This window comes from Oryctolagus cuniculus, chromosome X (genome assembly GCF_051225735.1).
Source record: "Oryctolagus cuniculus isolate XC-2025 breed Fujian yellow rabbit chromosome X, ASM5122573v1, whole genome shotgun sequence".
In the NCBI taxonomy this organism is placed as follows: Eukaryota; Metazoa; Chordata; class Mammalia; order Lagomorpha; family Leporidae; genus Oryctolagus; species Oryctolagus cuniculus.
Window position 1 is genome coordinate 1,585,221 of NC_142888.1, and position 18,111 is coordinate 1,603,331.

At 44.1% G+C, this 18,111-nt stretch overlaps 1 protein-coding gene across 5 annotated transcripts in view; it reads left to right on the forward strand.

The window, feature by feature from the left end:
- Positions 1–18,111, forward strand: part of CA5B (carbonic anhydrase 5B) — a 66,223-nt gene that overhangs the window by 42,836 nt on the left and 5,276 nt on the right. For 3 of the 5 annotated variants that reach the window (XM_089324807.1, XM_089324808.1, XM_002719890.6), the window contains 5 exons: positions 1,956–2,153; positions 12,406–12,524; positions 13,699–13,794; positions 14,660–14,722; positions 15,561–15,716. In XM_089324807.1, coding sequence (XP_089180933.1) covers positions 1,956–2,153; positions 12,406–12,524; positions 13,699–13,794; positions 14,660–14,722; positions 15,561–15,716 — 632 coding nt within the window. The remainder of the gene's footprint in view (positions 1–1,955; positions 2,154–12,405; positions 12,525–13,698; positions 13,795–14,659; positions 14,723–15,560; positions 15,717–18,111) is intronic. The other 2 variants (XM_089324809.1, XM_051827629.3) reach the window with 1 other exon arrangement.

Below are 18,111 nucleotides of genomic sequence, written 5' to 3' on the forward strand. Positions count from 1 at the left end.
TTCTATCACATGAATGAAGTAGAAAACAAGGGTGAGTAAGAGCATTGTCTTAAGGACCTGATCATTATTCCAGTTCTCCCCTAGTCTTCATGGGACACCCATTAGCCATAGTCTGAGTACCTCAGAGGGGACGATGTACTGCTCTTGAACCAGGTGTCTTTGAAACTGAATTAGGGCTGTTCTAGGGTTTTCTAGAAATTTAAAAATTAGCAAAATTGGAGTCAAATATAGCTTTCACCTGCCCCAAAATAGCAGTTGGATAATCAGTACTCAAAGGGCATATATTTAATAAGGCACTACAGGCAACAAAAACAGGAGGAAGATATGGCTCCGCCCACAAGGACTTTTCATTCTAATGGATTATAATCTGATGGTATTATGTCAGTTTATATGCATTTTCCATTTTAGATTTCTGAAACAGAAAGTTCTTCTATAAAGTAAGTTCCTGTCCTTGTACACTAAAGGAAAAACAAAACAAAACAACCCATAAGGTCCAAACCTCTCCAGAGATCAGAGTACTATGGTATAGAGAAAAAATCTGTGAGTTCGCCTATAGCTTTTAGTTCCGGACCAGAACCTCTCAACTGGACACTATTGACACTTGAGGCAGGATAACTCTTGTAGGAACTGCCCATGCTGTGCATTCCAGGGGTTGACTAAGAGCCCTGGCCTCTATCCACTAGATGTCAGTGTTACCCTCTCTCAGTTCCGGATACAAAATGCCCGCAGACATTGCCAAATGACCTTAGTGGGGCTGAAGTGCTCCCTCTGTTGAGAACCACTCATCTAGATGTTTTCAGAGAGAGCTTGATGTCCACAGTGGTGCAAAAGCAAAACAAAACCAAGCCTAAGCTCTTGACTTCCAGTTTGGGACAATACTGAGAGAAGAGGAATGTCTTCTCTGTAAGAGTAAACCAGAGGCATTTCTATGTTTTTATGGAAACAGGAGGATGACCCAACCATACTTTGGCCCAACCCACACACAACTGGTTCTCAGCAGTGGGGTGAGGAGCAGGGGATTGTTGGTAGTGTTTTCTGTCCTTTCACGTTTCTCCTGGTTTTCCTGTTGGTCTTGATTCTGCACATCCATGGTGTGTTCAGTGTTGTGTTCATCACACACAGATGTCTCTGCAGGCCTGTCTGGCGTGGCAAGGCAGCCGCTGGTACTTTTCAGGGACTTGCCTTGGAGACCTGGTGTTTGCAGGAGACAATCAGTTGTGGGATGTTGTCTGTGTGTAGGAAGAGTTGTACGATTCCACCTCACTAGATACGTCCACATTTGGTGACAGACTGTGGAGTCCAGAGCAGGGCTAATGTTGTCCCCAGGTTTGGCAGGGTGGCCATCTGGTCCTCAGAGGTGATCTCCACAGGAGGGGAGCCCAGCGTGCACGCTGATGTGGGCTGAGCCCAGTGCGGGAGGCCGCCGTGCCAGCCTTGACTTCTCCAGGCCAACCAACCAGAAAGCCCCAGTGCTGTGCTTGCCTGAAGGTTTGCTTCCCCAAAACCCTTCCCTCATTCCCTTTGTCGCCAGTCTGTTCATGCCAAGTCAGTGACTTGGTCTTTGTCTTCAGAGCTAGTTTGGGGCAGCCTGGTCTCGGGAAATTATCCATGAAGAAAGAGCTCATTTGTGAGTACTCTGATTTCCATGGTGCACTGCTCTCCCTGCACCCTGCCCTCATCACAGGACAGATGGCGCAGGTTTAGGTGACCTAGGTGGCCGCCTGGGATGTGTTGTTGGCTTCACGGACAGCAGAATGCTGAGCCTCTGCACGATGCGCTCTGACCTGCCTTCACCTCTGCTTTAGGGAGTGGACCGAGGCCCTGCGCGGCTAATTCCTAAGACTTTGAGTTGCCATTTCTGGACAGCTTCTCCCTAAGTGGGATTGCCTCGTGTGTGACGCTCGGTATAGTGCGGGGTCTTGCTGACCCGATCACTCAGCCCCACTCTCTCCTAGTGCATCCGCTCTGGGAGAGCGTGGACCTCGTTCCTGCGGGTGATCGGCAGTCGCCCATCAACATCCGGTGGAGGGACAGTGTCTACGATCCTGGCTTAAAACCGCTCACCATCTCTTATGATCCGGCCACCTGCCTCCACATCTGGAATAACGGGTACTCTTTCCTTGTGGAATTTGAAGACTCTACAGATAAATCAGGTGAGGACAAGGTCTGGTGGTTTTATCTGGACTTTAGAACAACGTTACATGGATACAGGACACGTCGGACTCCCTCCATGGTAGTGCTGACTGACCTCTTTGTTAGCAATGGCATTGAAGTCACTGGTCTTACACTTTTTTAAAGATCTATTTATTTATTTGAAAGAGCTACAGAGAGAAAGGGAGAAAGAAGAGAGATCTTCTACGCTTGGTTCACTTCCCAGACAGCCACAATCACAAGGGCTCAGCCAAGCTGAAGCCAGGAGCTTCCCCCAGGTCTCCCATGTGGATAGCAGGAGCCCAAGTACTTGGGCCCTCCTCCCACTGCTTTTCCCAGATTATTAACAGGAAATTGGATCAGAAGTGGAGCAGCTGGGACTCCAACGGGTGCCCATATGGGATGCTGGCTTCACAGGCAGCAGCTTTATTGCTACGCCACAACCCTGCCCCCCCTTACTCTTTGAATATACAAAAAAGTCCCTTCTAGTTTTTAATGCACATTTCCTTCAACTAGTATAGTTATATTTTTATTAATTCATACATATATCTCTATACATGGACTCCATAATTGGTATTAAAGATAGGGTAAGAATTTGAAGCTTTGTCAGAAATTTATTTTGTTTGTGTATATTAAATGTGTACTAATCTTCCTTTCCTTTCTGACTTTATAAGAACTTTCATATTATATAGTGATAACTTAATCAGATATAACTTATAAAATTGTAATGCTTGAAATGGGGCAAAAAGAAAACTGACCTATGCATGAGGTTACAGTTTTAACAACCGAGTAAGGTTCGTCATATGATACAAATAGAAACATATTATGTAATTTTGTTAAACAGTATTACCCAGTTTAATAGAAACATAATTTAAAAGTTTTTAAAATTCAAATAATATGTTTTTTTAAAAAAGATCCATTTATTTATCTGAAAGTCAGAGCCACACAAAGAGAGAAAAAGAGGCAGAGAGAGGGAGGTCTTCCATCCGCTGGTTCACTCCCCCAACTGGCAACAATGGCTGGTGCTGCACCGATCCGAAGCCAGGAGCTTCCCCCAGGTCTCCCACAAAGGTGTAGGGACCCAAGGACCCGGCCATCCTCCACCACCCTCCTAGGCCACAGCAGAGAGCTGGATTGGAAGTGGAGCGGCTGGGATTACAATCTGAGCCCATATGGGATGCCAGCACCATAGGCGGCACTCCACCTGCTATGCCACAGCGCCAGCCCTGATAATATAGTTTAAAATCTTCTTTTTTCAACCTACCCAAGTATAAAATAATGTGAATCATTTCAAAATTTATGTGAAAATTTAGTGCCTAAGGTTGACCAAATATGATTAAATCTGTGCATCCTTTTCATTTTTTTAAAGATCTGTTTTTCATTTGAAAGGCAGAGAGAGAGAGAGACAGAGACAGAGCCAGAGAGATCTTCCATCAGCTGGTTCTCTCCCCAAATATCCATAATGGCCAGAGCTGGACTACACCAATCCAGGAGCCTCTCCTGGGTCTTCATGTGGGTGCAGGGGCCCAAACTCTTGGGTCATCTTCCACTGCTTTCTAAGGCCATAGCAGAGAGCTGGATTGGAAGTGGAACATCCCAGACTTGAACTGCCAGCTTTTTCCCTTTTTTAAAAATAATATTGGTTTTATTTATTTCGAAGGCAGAGTTAGAGAGAGAGAGAGAGAGAGAGAGAGAGAGAGGTATCTTCTATCTGCTGGTTCACTTCCCAAATGGCTGTAATGGCCAGGGGTAGGCCAGGCCGAAGTCAGGAGCCTGGAACAACATCTGGGTCTCCCATGTGGGTGGCAGGGGTCCAGGTACTTGGCCCATCTTCTGCTGCTTTTCCTGGGCTCATTAGCAGGGAGCTGGATTGAAAGTGGAGCAGCTGGGACTTGAACCAGTGCCCATATGGGATGCTTGCATTGTAGGCAGCAGATTACCTCACTGTGCCACAACACTGCCCCCCCCCCATTTTTAAATTTTTTAAACTATACTTAATGACATCAAATAGCCCTGATTAGTCTTAACACATTATTATTTGAAATAGTTTATGAAATAATGTATCTAAAGTAGTGGTTCTTACCCAGTAGCAATTTTGCCATTCTACCCTCTGAGCCTTGGGATTGGTGACACTTGGCAACACCTGGAGAAATTTTTGGTTGTCACACCTGGAAGTGGAGGCATTTCAATCAGCATCCAGTGGGTCAAGGTCAATGTCAGGGATGCTACTTAAGATCCTATACTTTACAAAACAGCATTAATGAAGAATCATCTAACCTCAAACGTCAAGAGAACTGAGGTTGAGGAATTCTGAACTAAAGGAAATTTATTTTCTCTCATGAATATGAGGAAATGAATCCATGAAGGTGAGGATGAATGAAGTAAAAAGTGTAACATAAAGCATAAATAGAAATGTTCACTCCTGCATGTATCCTGGCTCTCAGATTCTCAACTGTATTTTTGCTTTCTTTGCATTTGCCTAGTGATGCTCTGATGCTTAGAAATGCAAATGCATTTCTGGCCCAAATGCAAGCAGACTGTTCCCTCCAGTGGGCTGAGTCTCTCTCTGGTTCTCTTCCCTCTGACATGTTTCTCTGCTGTGATTCAGGAAGTATTCAAGTCTGTCCCTAAGAAATTAGATGTCTCCATGTCCCCCATTTTCTGCTTTTATCTCCATGGTATGACATGGCTCTGAAACCATGAATACTTAGTTAAGTATTTCAAACCAAGAAATAATTGCTCCTTTTCTTCCCAGAATTTTGGGTATCTTTCTTAATTTTTCCAAAACTCTAGAATGTGCCTCATCTCAACAATCCAGCAGGGAGCTGGATTGGAAGTGGAGCAGCTGGGACTCGAACTGGCGCCCATATGGAATGCTGGCACTGCAGGTGGCGGCTTTACCCGCTACACCACAGCACAGGCCCCACCAATAACATCTTGATGGTGGGTATTGTCTCAAAGAGGTTTCTTTTCAGGGGAATTCCAGACTCAGGACAGGAAGTAACTACCACCTGCCTATAGCTCCCAGACTGACTAAAGCCCCTTTTTCCATCATAAAGAATACAGTATTGCTGACCAATAAAGGAAGGTCATGAGTACCACTGACGAATCGGGAACTGGGGCCCATGCTGAATATGCATCTCTCATTCCAACCCAATCCATAAGAACCTCTACACCTAATCCCTCAAGGAGGCCGGGAATTAAACAGTTAACTGCCTGGCTCCTCGTTCTCTGCATTGCAATAAACTCCTTTTTTCCACCAAACCCTTGTCAGTGATTGGCTTTCTGTTCATCAGATGTGCAACCCAGTTTGGGGCATTCTATGGCAACTGCTCCAGCCAGTTTTGGGGGAGTTGTTCTGTATCACATTTTGCTCTGACAGGATAATGATAGCACTCTAGGGGAGACTAGCAGAGCTCACTAGAGTGCACGATGATCATCTGGAACACAAGCCTTTAACTTGCTGTTGTGAAGATTTCTGGAATCCTTATGTACAATGTGATATCATTGGCTTCAAGTTGAGATGAAGCACATTCTAGAGTTTTGGAAAAATTAAGAAAGATACCCAAAATTCTGGGAAGAAAAGGAGCAATTATTTCTTGGTTTGAAATACTTAACTAAGTATTCATGGTTTCAGAGCCATGTCATACCATGGAGATAAAAGCAGAAAATGGGGGACATGGAGACATCTAATTTCTTAGGGACAGACTTGAATACTTCCTGAATCACAGCAGAGAAACATGTCAGAGGGAAGAGAACCAGAGAGAGACTCAGCCCACTGGAGGGAACAGTCTGCTTGCATTTGGGCCAGAAATGCATTTGCATTTCTAAGCATCAGAGCATCACTAGGCAAATGCAAAGAAAGCAAAGCAAAGCAAAAAAATGGCCTGGGAAAGCAGTAGAAGATGGCCCAAGTCCTTGGGCCCCTGCACCCACGTGGGAGACCCAGAAGAAGCTCCTGGCTCCTGGCAGATCGGCGCAGCTCCAGCCATTGCGGCCAACTGGAGAGTGAACCAGAGGATGGAAGACCTCTCTCTCTCTCTCTTTCAAATAAATAAATAAATCTTTTTTAAAAAAAGATGTATTGGTAGGGTGGGAACTGTGGCACAGTGGGTTAAGTCACTGCTTCGGATGCCCACATCCCATATCAGAGTGCCAGTTGGAGTCCAGATGACTTCACTTCCAATTCAACTTCCTGCTAATTTACCTGGGAAGCAGCAGATGATGGCCCAAGTACTTGGGTTCTTGCCACCCACGTAAGAGACCAACATGGAGTTCCTTGCTCCTGGCTTCAGCCTGGTCCAGCCCTGGCTGATGTATGCATTTGGGGAGTAAATCAGTGGATGGAAGATTTCTATCTCTCTCTTTCAAATAAATAAACATTTGAAAAGACAAAAAGGGGCCAGCACCATGGTACAGCAGGTTAAGCCTCTGCCTGCAGTGCTGGCATCCCATATGGACATGGTTCATGTCCTGGCTTCCTCTGCTTCCAATGCAGCTCCCTGCTAATATATCTAGGAAAGCAGTGGAAGATGACCCAAGTCCTTGGGCCCCTACCATCCGCATGTGAGCCCTATAAGAAGCTCGTGGCTCCTGGCTTCCACCTGGCCCAGCCCCGGTCATTGTGGCCATTTGGGGAGTGAACCAGCAGATAGAAGATTCTCTCTCTGTGTCTCTGTAACTTTGCCTTTCAAATAAATAAATAGATCATTTCTTAAAAAAAAAAAAAAGATGTTCTTGTTTAAAAAGATACTGTCAATCTTTAATAAGTACCTAACTTTCTCTACCTCTCTTTTTCCACATTTCAATGCCTGTCTTGTTTCCTGCTTATTCTTCACTGCTATTGCTCCATAATAATTCACAGCATTTCAAGAGGGAAAAAAAGTTAATGAACACAAAACTTAAAGAAAGCATAAAAGAAAGCAAAAAAAACACTAGCAACAATTCGGGAAAAGGACCTCATAAATATCAATGTCTGTAAATTTCTATATATATATATATATTTTGACAGGTAGAGTGGATAGTGTGAGAGAGAGAGACAGGGAGAAAGGTCTTCCTTTTGCCGTTGGTTCACCCTCCAATGGCCGCTGCCACCGGCGCGCTGCTGCCGGCGCATCGCACTGATCTGAAGCCAGGAGCCAGGTGCTTCTCCTGGTCTCCCATGGGGTGCAGGGCCCAAGCACTTGGGCCATCCTCCACTGCACTCCCGGGCCATAGCAGAGAGCTGGCCTGGAAGAGGGGCAACCGGGACAGAATCCGGCGCCCCGACCAGGACTAGAACCTGGTGTGCCGGCGCCGCAAGGCGGAGGATTAGCCTATTGAGCCACGGCACCGGCCTCAAAATATATTTTTAAAAACACTATGAAATGCTGCTGTAATGTGCTTTATAATGATCAGGAATAAAGCAGAAGGAGAAAGAAACTAAAAGGAGAAGAACAAACTAAAGCCAAAGCAAACTGTGACAGGACACAGCAAAGAACAGAACAGAAATCAATTAAATCAGAACTTGGCTCTTTGGAAAGATGGACAAGGTTGACAAACCTTTAGTTAGGTGGATCAAGAAAAAAAGAGAGGAAAGACTGAAATTACTAATACCTAGAATGAAAAAAGTGTGACTTCTCTTACAGTGATGAAGGGGATTATAAAAGAAGGTATGTGAGCATCTCATACCGCTGCCTTCTGCTGGCTATTGTTTTGCTATTTGGTTCCCCTGAGTCAGGCACAGTTACTGATTTTAAGGAGTGCTTGTGGCACAGACAAAATATTGTGAGGAAGGGCACTCAGGTATCCATGGACTAACATGATGATTCCTGTAAACAGTCACTGCCTATAAAATTCCTCTTTCTGGCAATATCAGGGGGCATTGAACAGAAAGAGCAGTGAGTCCCATTGTTCTGCTCCTAAAGGTGCTTCCTGCCCCAAACAGCTTTACTCTGTACTTCTATGGGGCATCACCAGGGAACCTAGGTAAGAATGCTTCCACAAGGGCATCCCATATCAGCGCCGGTTCTAGTCCCAGCTGCTCCTCTTCCAATCCAGCTCTCTGCTGTGGCCTGAGAAAGCAATACAGGATGGCCCAAGTGCTTGGGCCCCTGCACCTGCATGGGAGACTGGAAGGAAGCACCTGGCTCCTGGCTTCGGATCAGCCCAGCTCCAGCCATTGTGGCCATTTGGGGGCTGAACCAGCAGAAGACCGACCGACCTCTCTGTCTGTACCTCTCTCTGTCTGTAACTCTACCTCTCAAATAAATAAAATAAATCTTAAAAAAAGAATGCTTCCACAAACATTTTAAGCTCCCCTTCCATATTTTTTCTTTTTTATTTATTTTTTTTAAGATTTATTTATTTGAAAGTCAGAGTTACATAGAGAGAAGAGAGGCACAGAGAGAGAGAGAGAGAGAGAGAGAGGACTTCCATCCACTGGTTCACCCCCCAGATGGCCGCAACAGCCAGAACTGTGCTGATCCAAAGCCAGGAGCCAGGAGCTTCTTCTGGGTCTCCCATGTGGGTGCAGGGGCCCAAGGACTTGGGCCATCTTCTACTGCTTTCCCAGGCCATAGCAAAAAGCTGGATCGGAAGTGGAGCCGCCAGGTCTCAAACCGGCGCCCATATGGGATGCTGGTGCTCTAGGCCAGGGCATTAACCCGCTGCACCACAGTGCCAGCCCCTCCCTCCATATTTTTGATCCCTCATTTCTGTATTTATTTTTTAAAACAAGCAATGATTTTTAGTACATTTACAGAGTTATGCAGCTATTACTACAATCCACTTGTAGAATGTTTCTGTCACCCCAAAACATTGCTCATGTCTTTTTCTTGCATTTATTTTTATTTTTATGGGTGCTGTGTATTGCCTTTCTCTCTGTCATTTCTTTCTCTACTAGCTCCTCTTCCACATTGAAAAGCAAAGGAAAGCAATGGATATTACAGAAATTGCTTACTGTAAGCTAGCCTCTGGAGCTCGTATGGGATGCTGGCACTGCAGGTGGCAGCTTTACCCACTATTACAGAGCGCCAGCTCCTCTGCCCCATTTCTTGATGACTGTACTTCCCTGTCTCTTCCCCTCATCTGCCCCACCTGAGCCCACCCTTTTCCTTTACTCTAGAAGAAGTTACCATTGACTTCCCAATTAAGTAGCTGGACAATAAGTTGACAGTTTAGTTCTTTAGTTCCTGGTTTCAATGGAGCTCTACCAAGTGCCAGACACTGTATCAGATGCTTAGAATAAAATAGTGAGGAGTTAACAGTACAGTGGGGACAGACTCTGGAAGAGGTGGTGATAATAGTGGCAGAAGGCTTTCTTGTAGAGGTGAGAGGCAGTGTACTGCATGTGGTATGTACTACTGTGTGAAAAGGGTCAGAAGGAGGCAGCAGAAGGGCAAGTCCAGAGGTAAGCGGAAGCCAATTCATGGAGTTTTGCAGACCAAACTTTGAGACTGGACTCTGGGCACAGCTTAGCTGTGATCAAAGTGGCAGTTGTGGTTGGAGGTCTCACCTCAACGCTTCACTGGCAAAGGATCCTCTTCAGATGCACTCGAGTGGCTGTTGGCAAGATTGGCTGTCTCTCAGGGCCTTCATTCCCGTGTGGCACATGGCCAGAAGCCATCCACATTTCCTGGCCATGAAGGCCTGTCCATAGGGCAGCTCGAAGCATGGCAGCCTGCTTCCTCAGGCAAGCAAGCGAGGAAAGCCAGAGAGGGCAAGCAGAATGGAAGTCAGAGTCTTTTCGGAACCTAATCCTGAAAGTGACACCCCATCACTTCTGCACTTAGAAGCAGGTTGCAAGTTCCAGCTCACACTTGGCAGAAATTATACAAGGTCATGAATACTAGGAAATGGGAATCCTTGGGCATCAGCTTAGAAGCTGCCAGCACACATGGCTAACGACACAAAGCCAAGGAATTCAGACTGAGGTCCTGTTCCTACAAAGTGCATGCTCTTGACCACATTATATAGTAGAATTCCCTCCTCTCTCCCCTCTGCTCTGTGTATAACTTGTCTTAGTATGCTGCCCACACTTGGTAGGGATTTCATGGTTTTTCTAGCTAGAAAGGACCTGAGTCAGATGCCTGGGACTCCAACTTCTTTCCAAGAGATCACAAATGCTGATGTACCTTCAGTCTGGGGAAGTAAAGAGAATGATCAAGGCTAGGAGAGTTTGAGGGAAATGGCAGTAGTGGCAATGGTCAAGAACTGGCAGGCCTATCTAAAGGGTGTGGCCATTTCTCCCGCCCAGCCTGTCGTCACCCAGTGGGATTGTGTGCCTGTCATGACCAGGGTGTCTCATTCTCACAAGCCAAGTTGGAAATTGAACTTTTATGTGAAATTATCTAGCTTTAATTGTTAGCAACTAATTTAAAAATGTGTTTAGTACTATGTGAATCAACACTGTAGATGAATCCAAACACACCTGTTACTCCCTTGCAGCCACCTATTGGTGACACCTCTGCCCTGCTCATCATCTTTGAAGGATACACGGTGTGTGTCTGAGAAATGCCCCAATGTTGTTCTAGGGGTAGGAGAGAAGAGCTGGCCCTTTCTCTGCCCTGCTCGCTTAACTTGGGGCCAGAATTTCAGTTTTATTCAACAGACTGGATTCAATATTTGCCAAAATCATGCTTATAATATGGAGCTGGCATAGAAAAATAAGATGCTTTGGTAGCTATTTTTATTTCAGTGCACATTAATTAGTACTGTCCTCCTATTAGTGAATCATGTAGCATTATTTTTCACACCTCCCCTGTCCCTGAAGAGAAGTGGTCAGTGCTGTCCTCACTGACCTCTTGCAAAATTTTGTTTTTTAGCGGAAGTTATGGAAGAATATTTCAAAAGCTGGTCAGATACACAACAGACCACTTTATGACATAGCCAGTGTATCTGGGCTTTGAGACTGTGGTACTTGATCATTTTTGTAGATAAAATTCAACTAATAACAGAGTAAGCCTTGTAGACTATTAAGCTGGATGAATTGGGTGGCTTTAGTGTTGCTGTATTGGTTTTCCCATATGCAGACAGCATGAAGGGCTGATCAGTTGGATGAAATGAGGAACTAGTATGTCCTAAAAAACTCAAAAAAAAAATCAGCATAATCCAAAGCCTGAGAAAGGATGACTTTAGAAACTTGTCTTATTTGAATATTTTACCTATAATGTATTGATTTCACTAGTTCCAGGAAAATCTAGTCTAAACAAAAACATCCAACATAGAAAGCCAGTGATAAAGGTGCTAACTTGAGGGGTTTTAAAAATCAGCAATAATGATAGCATATATATTTATATGTATATACATGTATATGGAACAGTATGTTTTGACATATGCGTACATTGTGGTATGATTATTTCAAACTAATTAACACCTGACACCTCACATACTTATCTTTTTGTAGTGATGACATGTAAAATCTACTCTTTCAGAAATTTTGAAATATATGTTTTTAAAATTAATTTTATTTGAAAGGCAGATAGAAATCTTCTATCCAGTTGTTCACTCCCCAAATGCCTGCAATGGGAGGAGCTGGGAACTCAGTCTAGGTCTCTTACATGGGTGGCAGGGACCCAAGTATTTGAGCCATTCCTGCCTCACAGGGTAAGAATTATCAGGAAGCTGAAATTGGGAGCAAAGCTGGGTCTTGAACGCAGGGACTCACATATGGGAAGCGGGTGTTCCAAGTGGTATTTCAATTGCTGTGTGCCTGCTCCAATATTTTATTATTAACCATGGTCATTGCACTTGGACTAGATCTTGAAAACTTACTCCTGCTGTCTAACTGAAACTTTGTCCCCTTTGATCAACATCTCCCAGGTGGTAAGTTTTGACTTGCAAATTTCCCATTCCATTGCAATGAAAGGGAAAGAATTACTAGGATCTTCAAAAATTGAAAAGAAAAATGTCAATGAATAAAAAGAGCAATTTTTATACCCATACTTCAGTTTGTTAAGATTAGGTTGGAAAAAGTTGCTGAAATTTGCATTGTGTTGTACACAAAAGAAAATTGGACATGGTAAATATAAAAGTAAGTCAAGAATTGGCCATTAACAATTCTATGTAGCTTGGTATGCACTTAAATTTTGGTGTTATCAGTCTTGCCCTCATAATGCATGGAAATTAAGTTTATAAACACTTGTATATAATACAGTGTATTCCATTTAAGACAGCTGAGACACAAAGAGTGTAAACCTACAGATTCGTCCTTTCTCCAGCATTCCCCCAAAGCATAAAAAACTGTCCTCTGAATTGTTGGATGTGCCATTTCAGTGATTGAGGGAGGACCCCTGGACCACAACTACCGATTGAAGCAGTTCCATTTTCACTGGGGAGCCATTGATGCTTGGGGATCTGAGCACACAGTGGACAGCAAATGCTACCCTGCAGAGGTATGATGGTAAATTTAGGATGAGCCACACCTTTGGAGAAGTGGGGATAGTTCTGAGGTTTCTAGTTCTAAGAAAGTACCTGGAAGAATTGGGTATTTTTCATAAATGCTAAAAAGCTCACTGATGAGCATATTTGATTATTCCTGGCTTAAACATGTCAAAGTAATAACTTTCTGCATCTTGATCGATATAGCTGAAATGAACCTTAATATCCTAATTCCAGAATTCTAAGCTAGACTAAAATTATAGCCTAGCAGTGGTGAGGAATGCCCAGACTGTGGGCCATATAAGGACTGCAATATCACTGATATGGCCCTGCCAAGGTAACTGCAGGCAGGACTTGAAGTTCAACAGATCTATAGCAGGCTCATTTTTAAGTTGATAATTCTGTATGGCCTGCAAATGATGTTAGAAATAGCCAAATGGCCCTTGGCAGAAAAAAGTTTCTCCAAGCCTGGAAAGTAATAACAGGCAACAGTACAGAGGCACAAGGTTGCATTAATCCAAGTGAGAAATAATAGAAACAGAGAGAAAGAACAAGATTTATCAAGCCTTTCTGAAATAAAAGCAACAGGATTTGGAAGTAGATTCCCTTCAGGAGAGGTGAAGGTAAAGTTAACAATGACCTTGAGGTGTCTCATTTGAGAGGCCAGATGATCATGCATTCATGAATGATGGATGAGGAATGATTTATAGGGAAATAAAAGATGAGCCTAAGGAAATAGAATTTTTTGTTACAACTTTTCTCCTAATTTATTTTAAGTGTTATGTTTCAAATGAAATATTTTAAATGGTTGTCCCTCCAAGAAGAAATTTGTCTTCAACGCCTGTCTAATTTCCATAGGGGGAGTCATATTCTCTCCTTTAGATGCAAATGAATTTTAGAAATTAGTATTTCATGCAAATCAGCATGTGAACAGAGATATGCTGAAAGGTTACCCTGCTCTATGACTTCTCTTTTACTTTTCTCCCCAAGTAAATTCCTCTATTTCAAAGTAATAGTAATTGATGTTCTTTCTTAAATGACCCACTGTTCTTTATTTGTCATATGCTTTCCTCAGTGGCTTTATTTTGAGTGAGGAAACATGTTTATCATAGGATGAAGAAAGCTGTCATTTTGTCTGGAAGCGATCCTGTAAGCCAGGTGACAAACCCTCTTTTAATGGTGTTTCAGCTGCACTTGGTGCATTGGAATGCAGTCAAATTTGAAAGCTTTGAGGATGCAGCAGTGGAAGAAAATGGTTTGGCTGTGATTGGAGTGTTTTTGAAGGTAAAAAAAAACTTCACAACTTTAAATGTGTTGCATTCTAGAATAAAGATAGAATGTTACAATATTGTTTTTTACTTTCAGAATATTGGGACAAATACACTGATAAAAATAAACAGTGGGGTAGGGGACAGGTGTTGTGGCACAGTGGGTTAAGTCTTCACTTGGGACAGCCACATCCCATATCTGAGTACCTGGTTCCTGGGTTTGTATCTCACCTCGCCAGTCCAGCTTCCTGTTGGTGTCCATCCTGGGAGGCAGCAGATCATGACTTAATTACTTGGGTACCTGTCACCCACCTGGGAGACCCAGATTGAGTTCTAGGCTACTGGCTACTGGCTCCAACCTGGCCAAATTCTGGCTGTTATAAGCATTTGGGGAGTAAACTAGCAGATGAAAAAAAAATCTCTCTCTCTCTCTCTCTCTCTCTCTGGCTCTGTCTTTCAAATAAATAAGAATATATACAAGAGTATTACGAATATATGTCAAACAGTATAAAAAATACACAGTCCAATAGAGTACCCACAAACCACCAGTGGCAATTGAGCTCTTGATATGTGGCTAGTACAAATGTTGAACAAGTTTTTATTTTATTTAAATTACAATGTAAGAACTGATACTTTAAAGGAGCAGAAAGCACCTTTCTCTACAGGCATATTGACACTGTCAGCAAACAACCTGCTCATTTGTTTTGTGTCTAATTTAATGCAGTGATATCTGTAACATTCTCAATTACTGGGTTCATTGGGGTTTCAGTCCTGTGGTTTGATTTTATGTAATCACCAGGTGGTTAATTTTAATTCACATTCTGCTTCACTTTCTACATTGAAATATCCATTGTTTTAAATTATTTTTCTTTGTTCTTTAGTTAGGCAAACATCATAAAGAACTACAGAAGTTGGTGGAGACTTTTCCATCAATTAAGCATAAGGTAATTTTTTCCCTCAGTCACTTGAAATTCAGTTTACGCACCCATCCCAGAGTGGAGGCATTAGCAAGGCCCTCTGGCGGAGTGTAGTGGACTGCGTGTGCCCAGCTTCTCCTGGAATGGGGAGCCTCGTCGTTTACGGTGCCCTGGGTCACTGAGGGGCAGAAGTGGGTGTGCTGATGGGCACTGGACTTTCTGTGTTTGCTGCCCTGCTGCCAAGGACTGGGGACTGGGGAACCTGCTGTGAAACCTTGTGGAAACGTTCAGAGCAGCCCCTTTTCTCTGGCTCCCCCCCGCAGTGCTGCAGCAAGGCGACTGGTCTGGCTGTGAAGAACACTTACCCATGGATACCTTTGTGCAGGCCCCACACCCACGGTGAATCCTTCAGGATCCAGAAGTCCATATGTTCTCGCTCTCTCCCTCTCCTCCTCCCTCCTCCCTCTGTCCTCCCTGCCTCCCTCCCTTCCCTTGCACCCCTCAGTCCAATCTCCTGCTCCTCCTGATTGCATTGCATTGCAGAAGGAGAGTTCTCAGGTAGCCTCTCAGCTGCCTTGTTTGTGCACCAGCCACTCCCTGAGCCGCCTATGATAGCCAGGACCACCTGCTGTAAACTGACTAGAAGGGAGGGCCAACTGGTTTTGACTGTTTTCTCCCTGGGGGTATGAGAAAGATGCAGTTAGCTGCAGAAATGAAGCCTGGACAGTGATTCTTTGGGAAGCTGCCCAGAGTACCCGGCACTCTCCCAGGCCACTGCTGGTCCCCAGACACCCCTGACCACCTGGCTTCGTCATTCTTGAGTGGTTCTCACCTCTAAGGCTCTGTGACCTGTTCTCTTGGCCAGGACACCCTTGTGGAATTTGGGTCTTTCGACCCTTCCTGCCTGATGCCCACCTGCCCAGATTACTGGACCTACTCTGGGTCTCTGACTACACCACCCCTCTCCGAGTCTGTCACCTGGATCATTAAGAAGCAGCCAGTGGAAGTGGATCATGATCAGGTATGTTCTCTTCAAATTTTCCATCTGAGGACATCTTTGAGGGCCCCTGTAAAACAAGGCCGGTCTTAGTCTCTGGCATCTGTTTTAGCTTCTTGTGGTACTTACACACTTTCATTAAAATGTGCTAACATCTTATCTTGGTTTGCACATGAGTTTGGAGATTCTTCCAGTTAGCTAGAGTGTAGTTAAAACATACGACATAGGTTTTTACTTCTATATTTGTGGCCTATACATTTATTCTCCTATTATCCTTCAAATTAAAAATTGACCTAACAATGAAAAGTAAATAAATAAAATAAATCATGAGGTCAGTGGCCCATATAAGAACTTTGCAAATAAAATTTCAACACAGAAAATTCAGTCAGAAAAAAAGTTACTTATTATCTATAATCCTAGTCACTTATAATCTTATCACATAGTATCAATCATTGGGTAAATCCTCCTTGTCTTTTATGTATACAGATATAAATAAGTCTTTCTTTTTGTCTTTTGTCTGTATAAGTATACATAATTTTGGGGTAGGCACTATGTTGCAGTGAGTTAACTCATCACTTGGGATGCTGTGTCCCATGTCCCAGAGCCTGGGGATCAAGTTCTGCCTCTGCTTCCTGTCCAGCTTCTTGCTAATGCATACCCTGAGACACAGCAGGTGATGGCTCAAGTGCTTGGGTCCCTGCCACCCACCTGGAAGACCCAAATGGAATTCCTGGCTCCGGGCCTCGGCCTGACCCGCTTACCGCTGCTGCAGGCATTTGGGGAGTGAACCACTGGACAGAAGCCCTCCTGCTCTAGCTCTCCTGCTGTTGCTCTGAACAAGATAGAATCATTTTGTGCATCCACTTTGCTGGTGTTTTAACTCAGTGATGTGTAGGACATTCCATAGATAATAATCACTATCTTCAATGTCACTTTTTAAAATTGTATTTATTTGAGAGAAAAAAGGCAGAGAAAGAGACAGACAGAAGGAGAGATTTCCCATCTGCTGGTTCACTCACCCAAATGCCTGCAATGGCTGGGGCTGGGGCTGGGGCTGGTCTGGGCCAAAACTGGGAGCCAGGAACTCAACATAGGTCTCCTGTGTGGATGGCAGGGAACCAAGTAAAAGCCATCACTGCTGCCTCCCAAGTTGTGTATTAGCAGGCAGGTGGAATTAGGAGTGGAACTAGGACCTGAACCCAGGCACTGTGATATAGGATATGGGTGTACCAAGTCATGTCTTAACCACAGTACTAAACACCCACACCCAATATCATGTTTAATGGAAACTACTTGTACATTTTAAAGATCTAATGTCATTTATTATTGACACTTTGGCTATTTCTAATTCTTTACAATTAGCTGAATAAAAATATACAACTGCATGTACAGCTTCCTAATTAATGAGGGCATATGTGTAATTTGAAAATAGCCCTGGCTCTTCAGCTCTGCTTGGGCTGAAGTCTTTGTTGCAAAGAAATCTTCCGTGGTTGCCCACTGTGCCCCAGGCTATCCTCTCTGTAGCTTCAGGGAGCTGGATTGACTAATGAGAAATGTCATGAATGAATTTTCCAACTTAAAGTAAAATGTTTCAAAATATAGTTACTCAGAAAGCTGAGAGGCTATTTTTTAAAGATTTATTTTATTTATTTGAAAGTTAGAGTTACACAGAAAGAGAAAGAGAGGCAGAGAGAGAGAGAGAGAGGTCTTCCATTCGCTGGTTCACTCCCCGATTAGCCGCAATGGCTGGAGCTGGGTCAATCCGAAGCCAGGAGCCAGGAGCTTCCTCCTGGTCTCCCATGTGGGTACAGGGGCCCAAGGACTTGGACCATCTTTTACTGCTTTCCCAGGCCACAGCAGAGAGCTGGATCAGAAGTGGAGCAGCCGGGACTTGAACCAGCGCCCATATGGGATGTTGGCACTGCAGGTGGCGGCTATGCCACAGCGCTGGCCCCTGAGAGGCCAGCCCTTGATATTTGAGGTTGCTGCTTTGACTGAGCTATACTGTCCAGTACGCTAGACGACAGCTACATGTAACCATTTAAATAAACTAATTAAAATAAACCAAATTAGAAATTCAGTTCCTCAGTGCTGGCTACATTTCAAGTGCTCAGTAGCTATATGTGGCTTGTGACCACTATAATGGACCATGCAGAGGACAATGCCATCATTGCAGAAAGTTCTGTTGGAGAGCTCCAGTATGAAGCATCCTACTGCCAGTTAAGATATCTACATGCATGGCTTTGCCATTACCCGATGTCGTGAATAATCAATGATGCATTTCTGGGGTGTGCATTTGGGGAGTGCTTAAGATGCTGTTTGGGGCCAGCGCTGTGGCACAGTGGGTTAATGCCCTGGCCTGAAGCGCCGGCATCCCATATGGGCGCCAGTTCGAGACTTGGCTGCTCCACTTCCGATC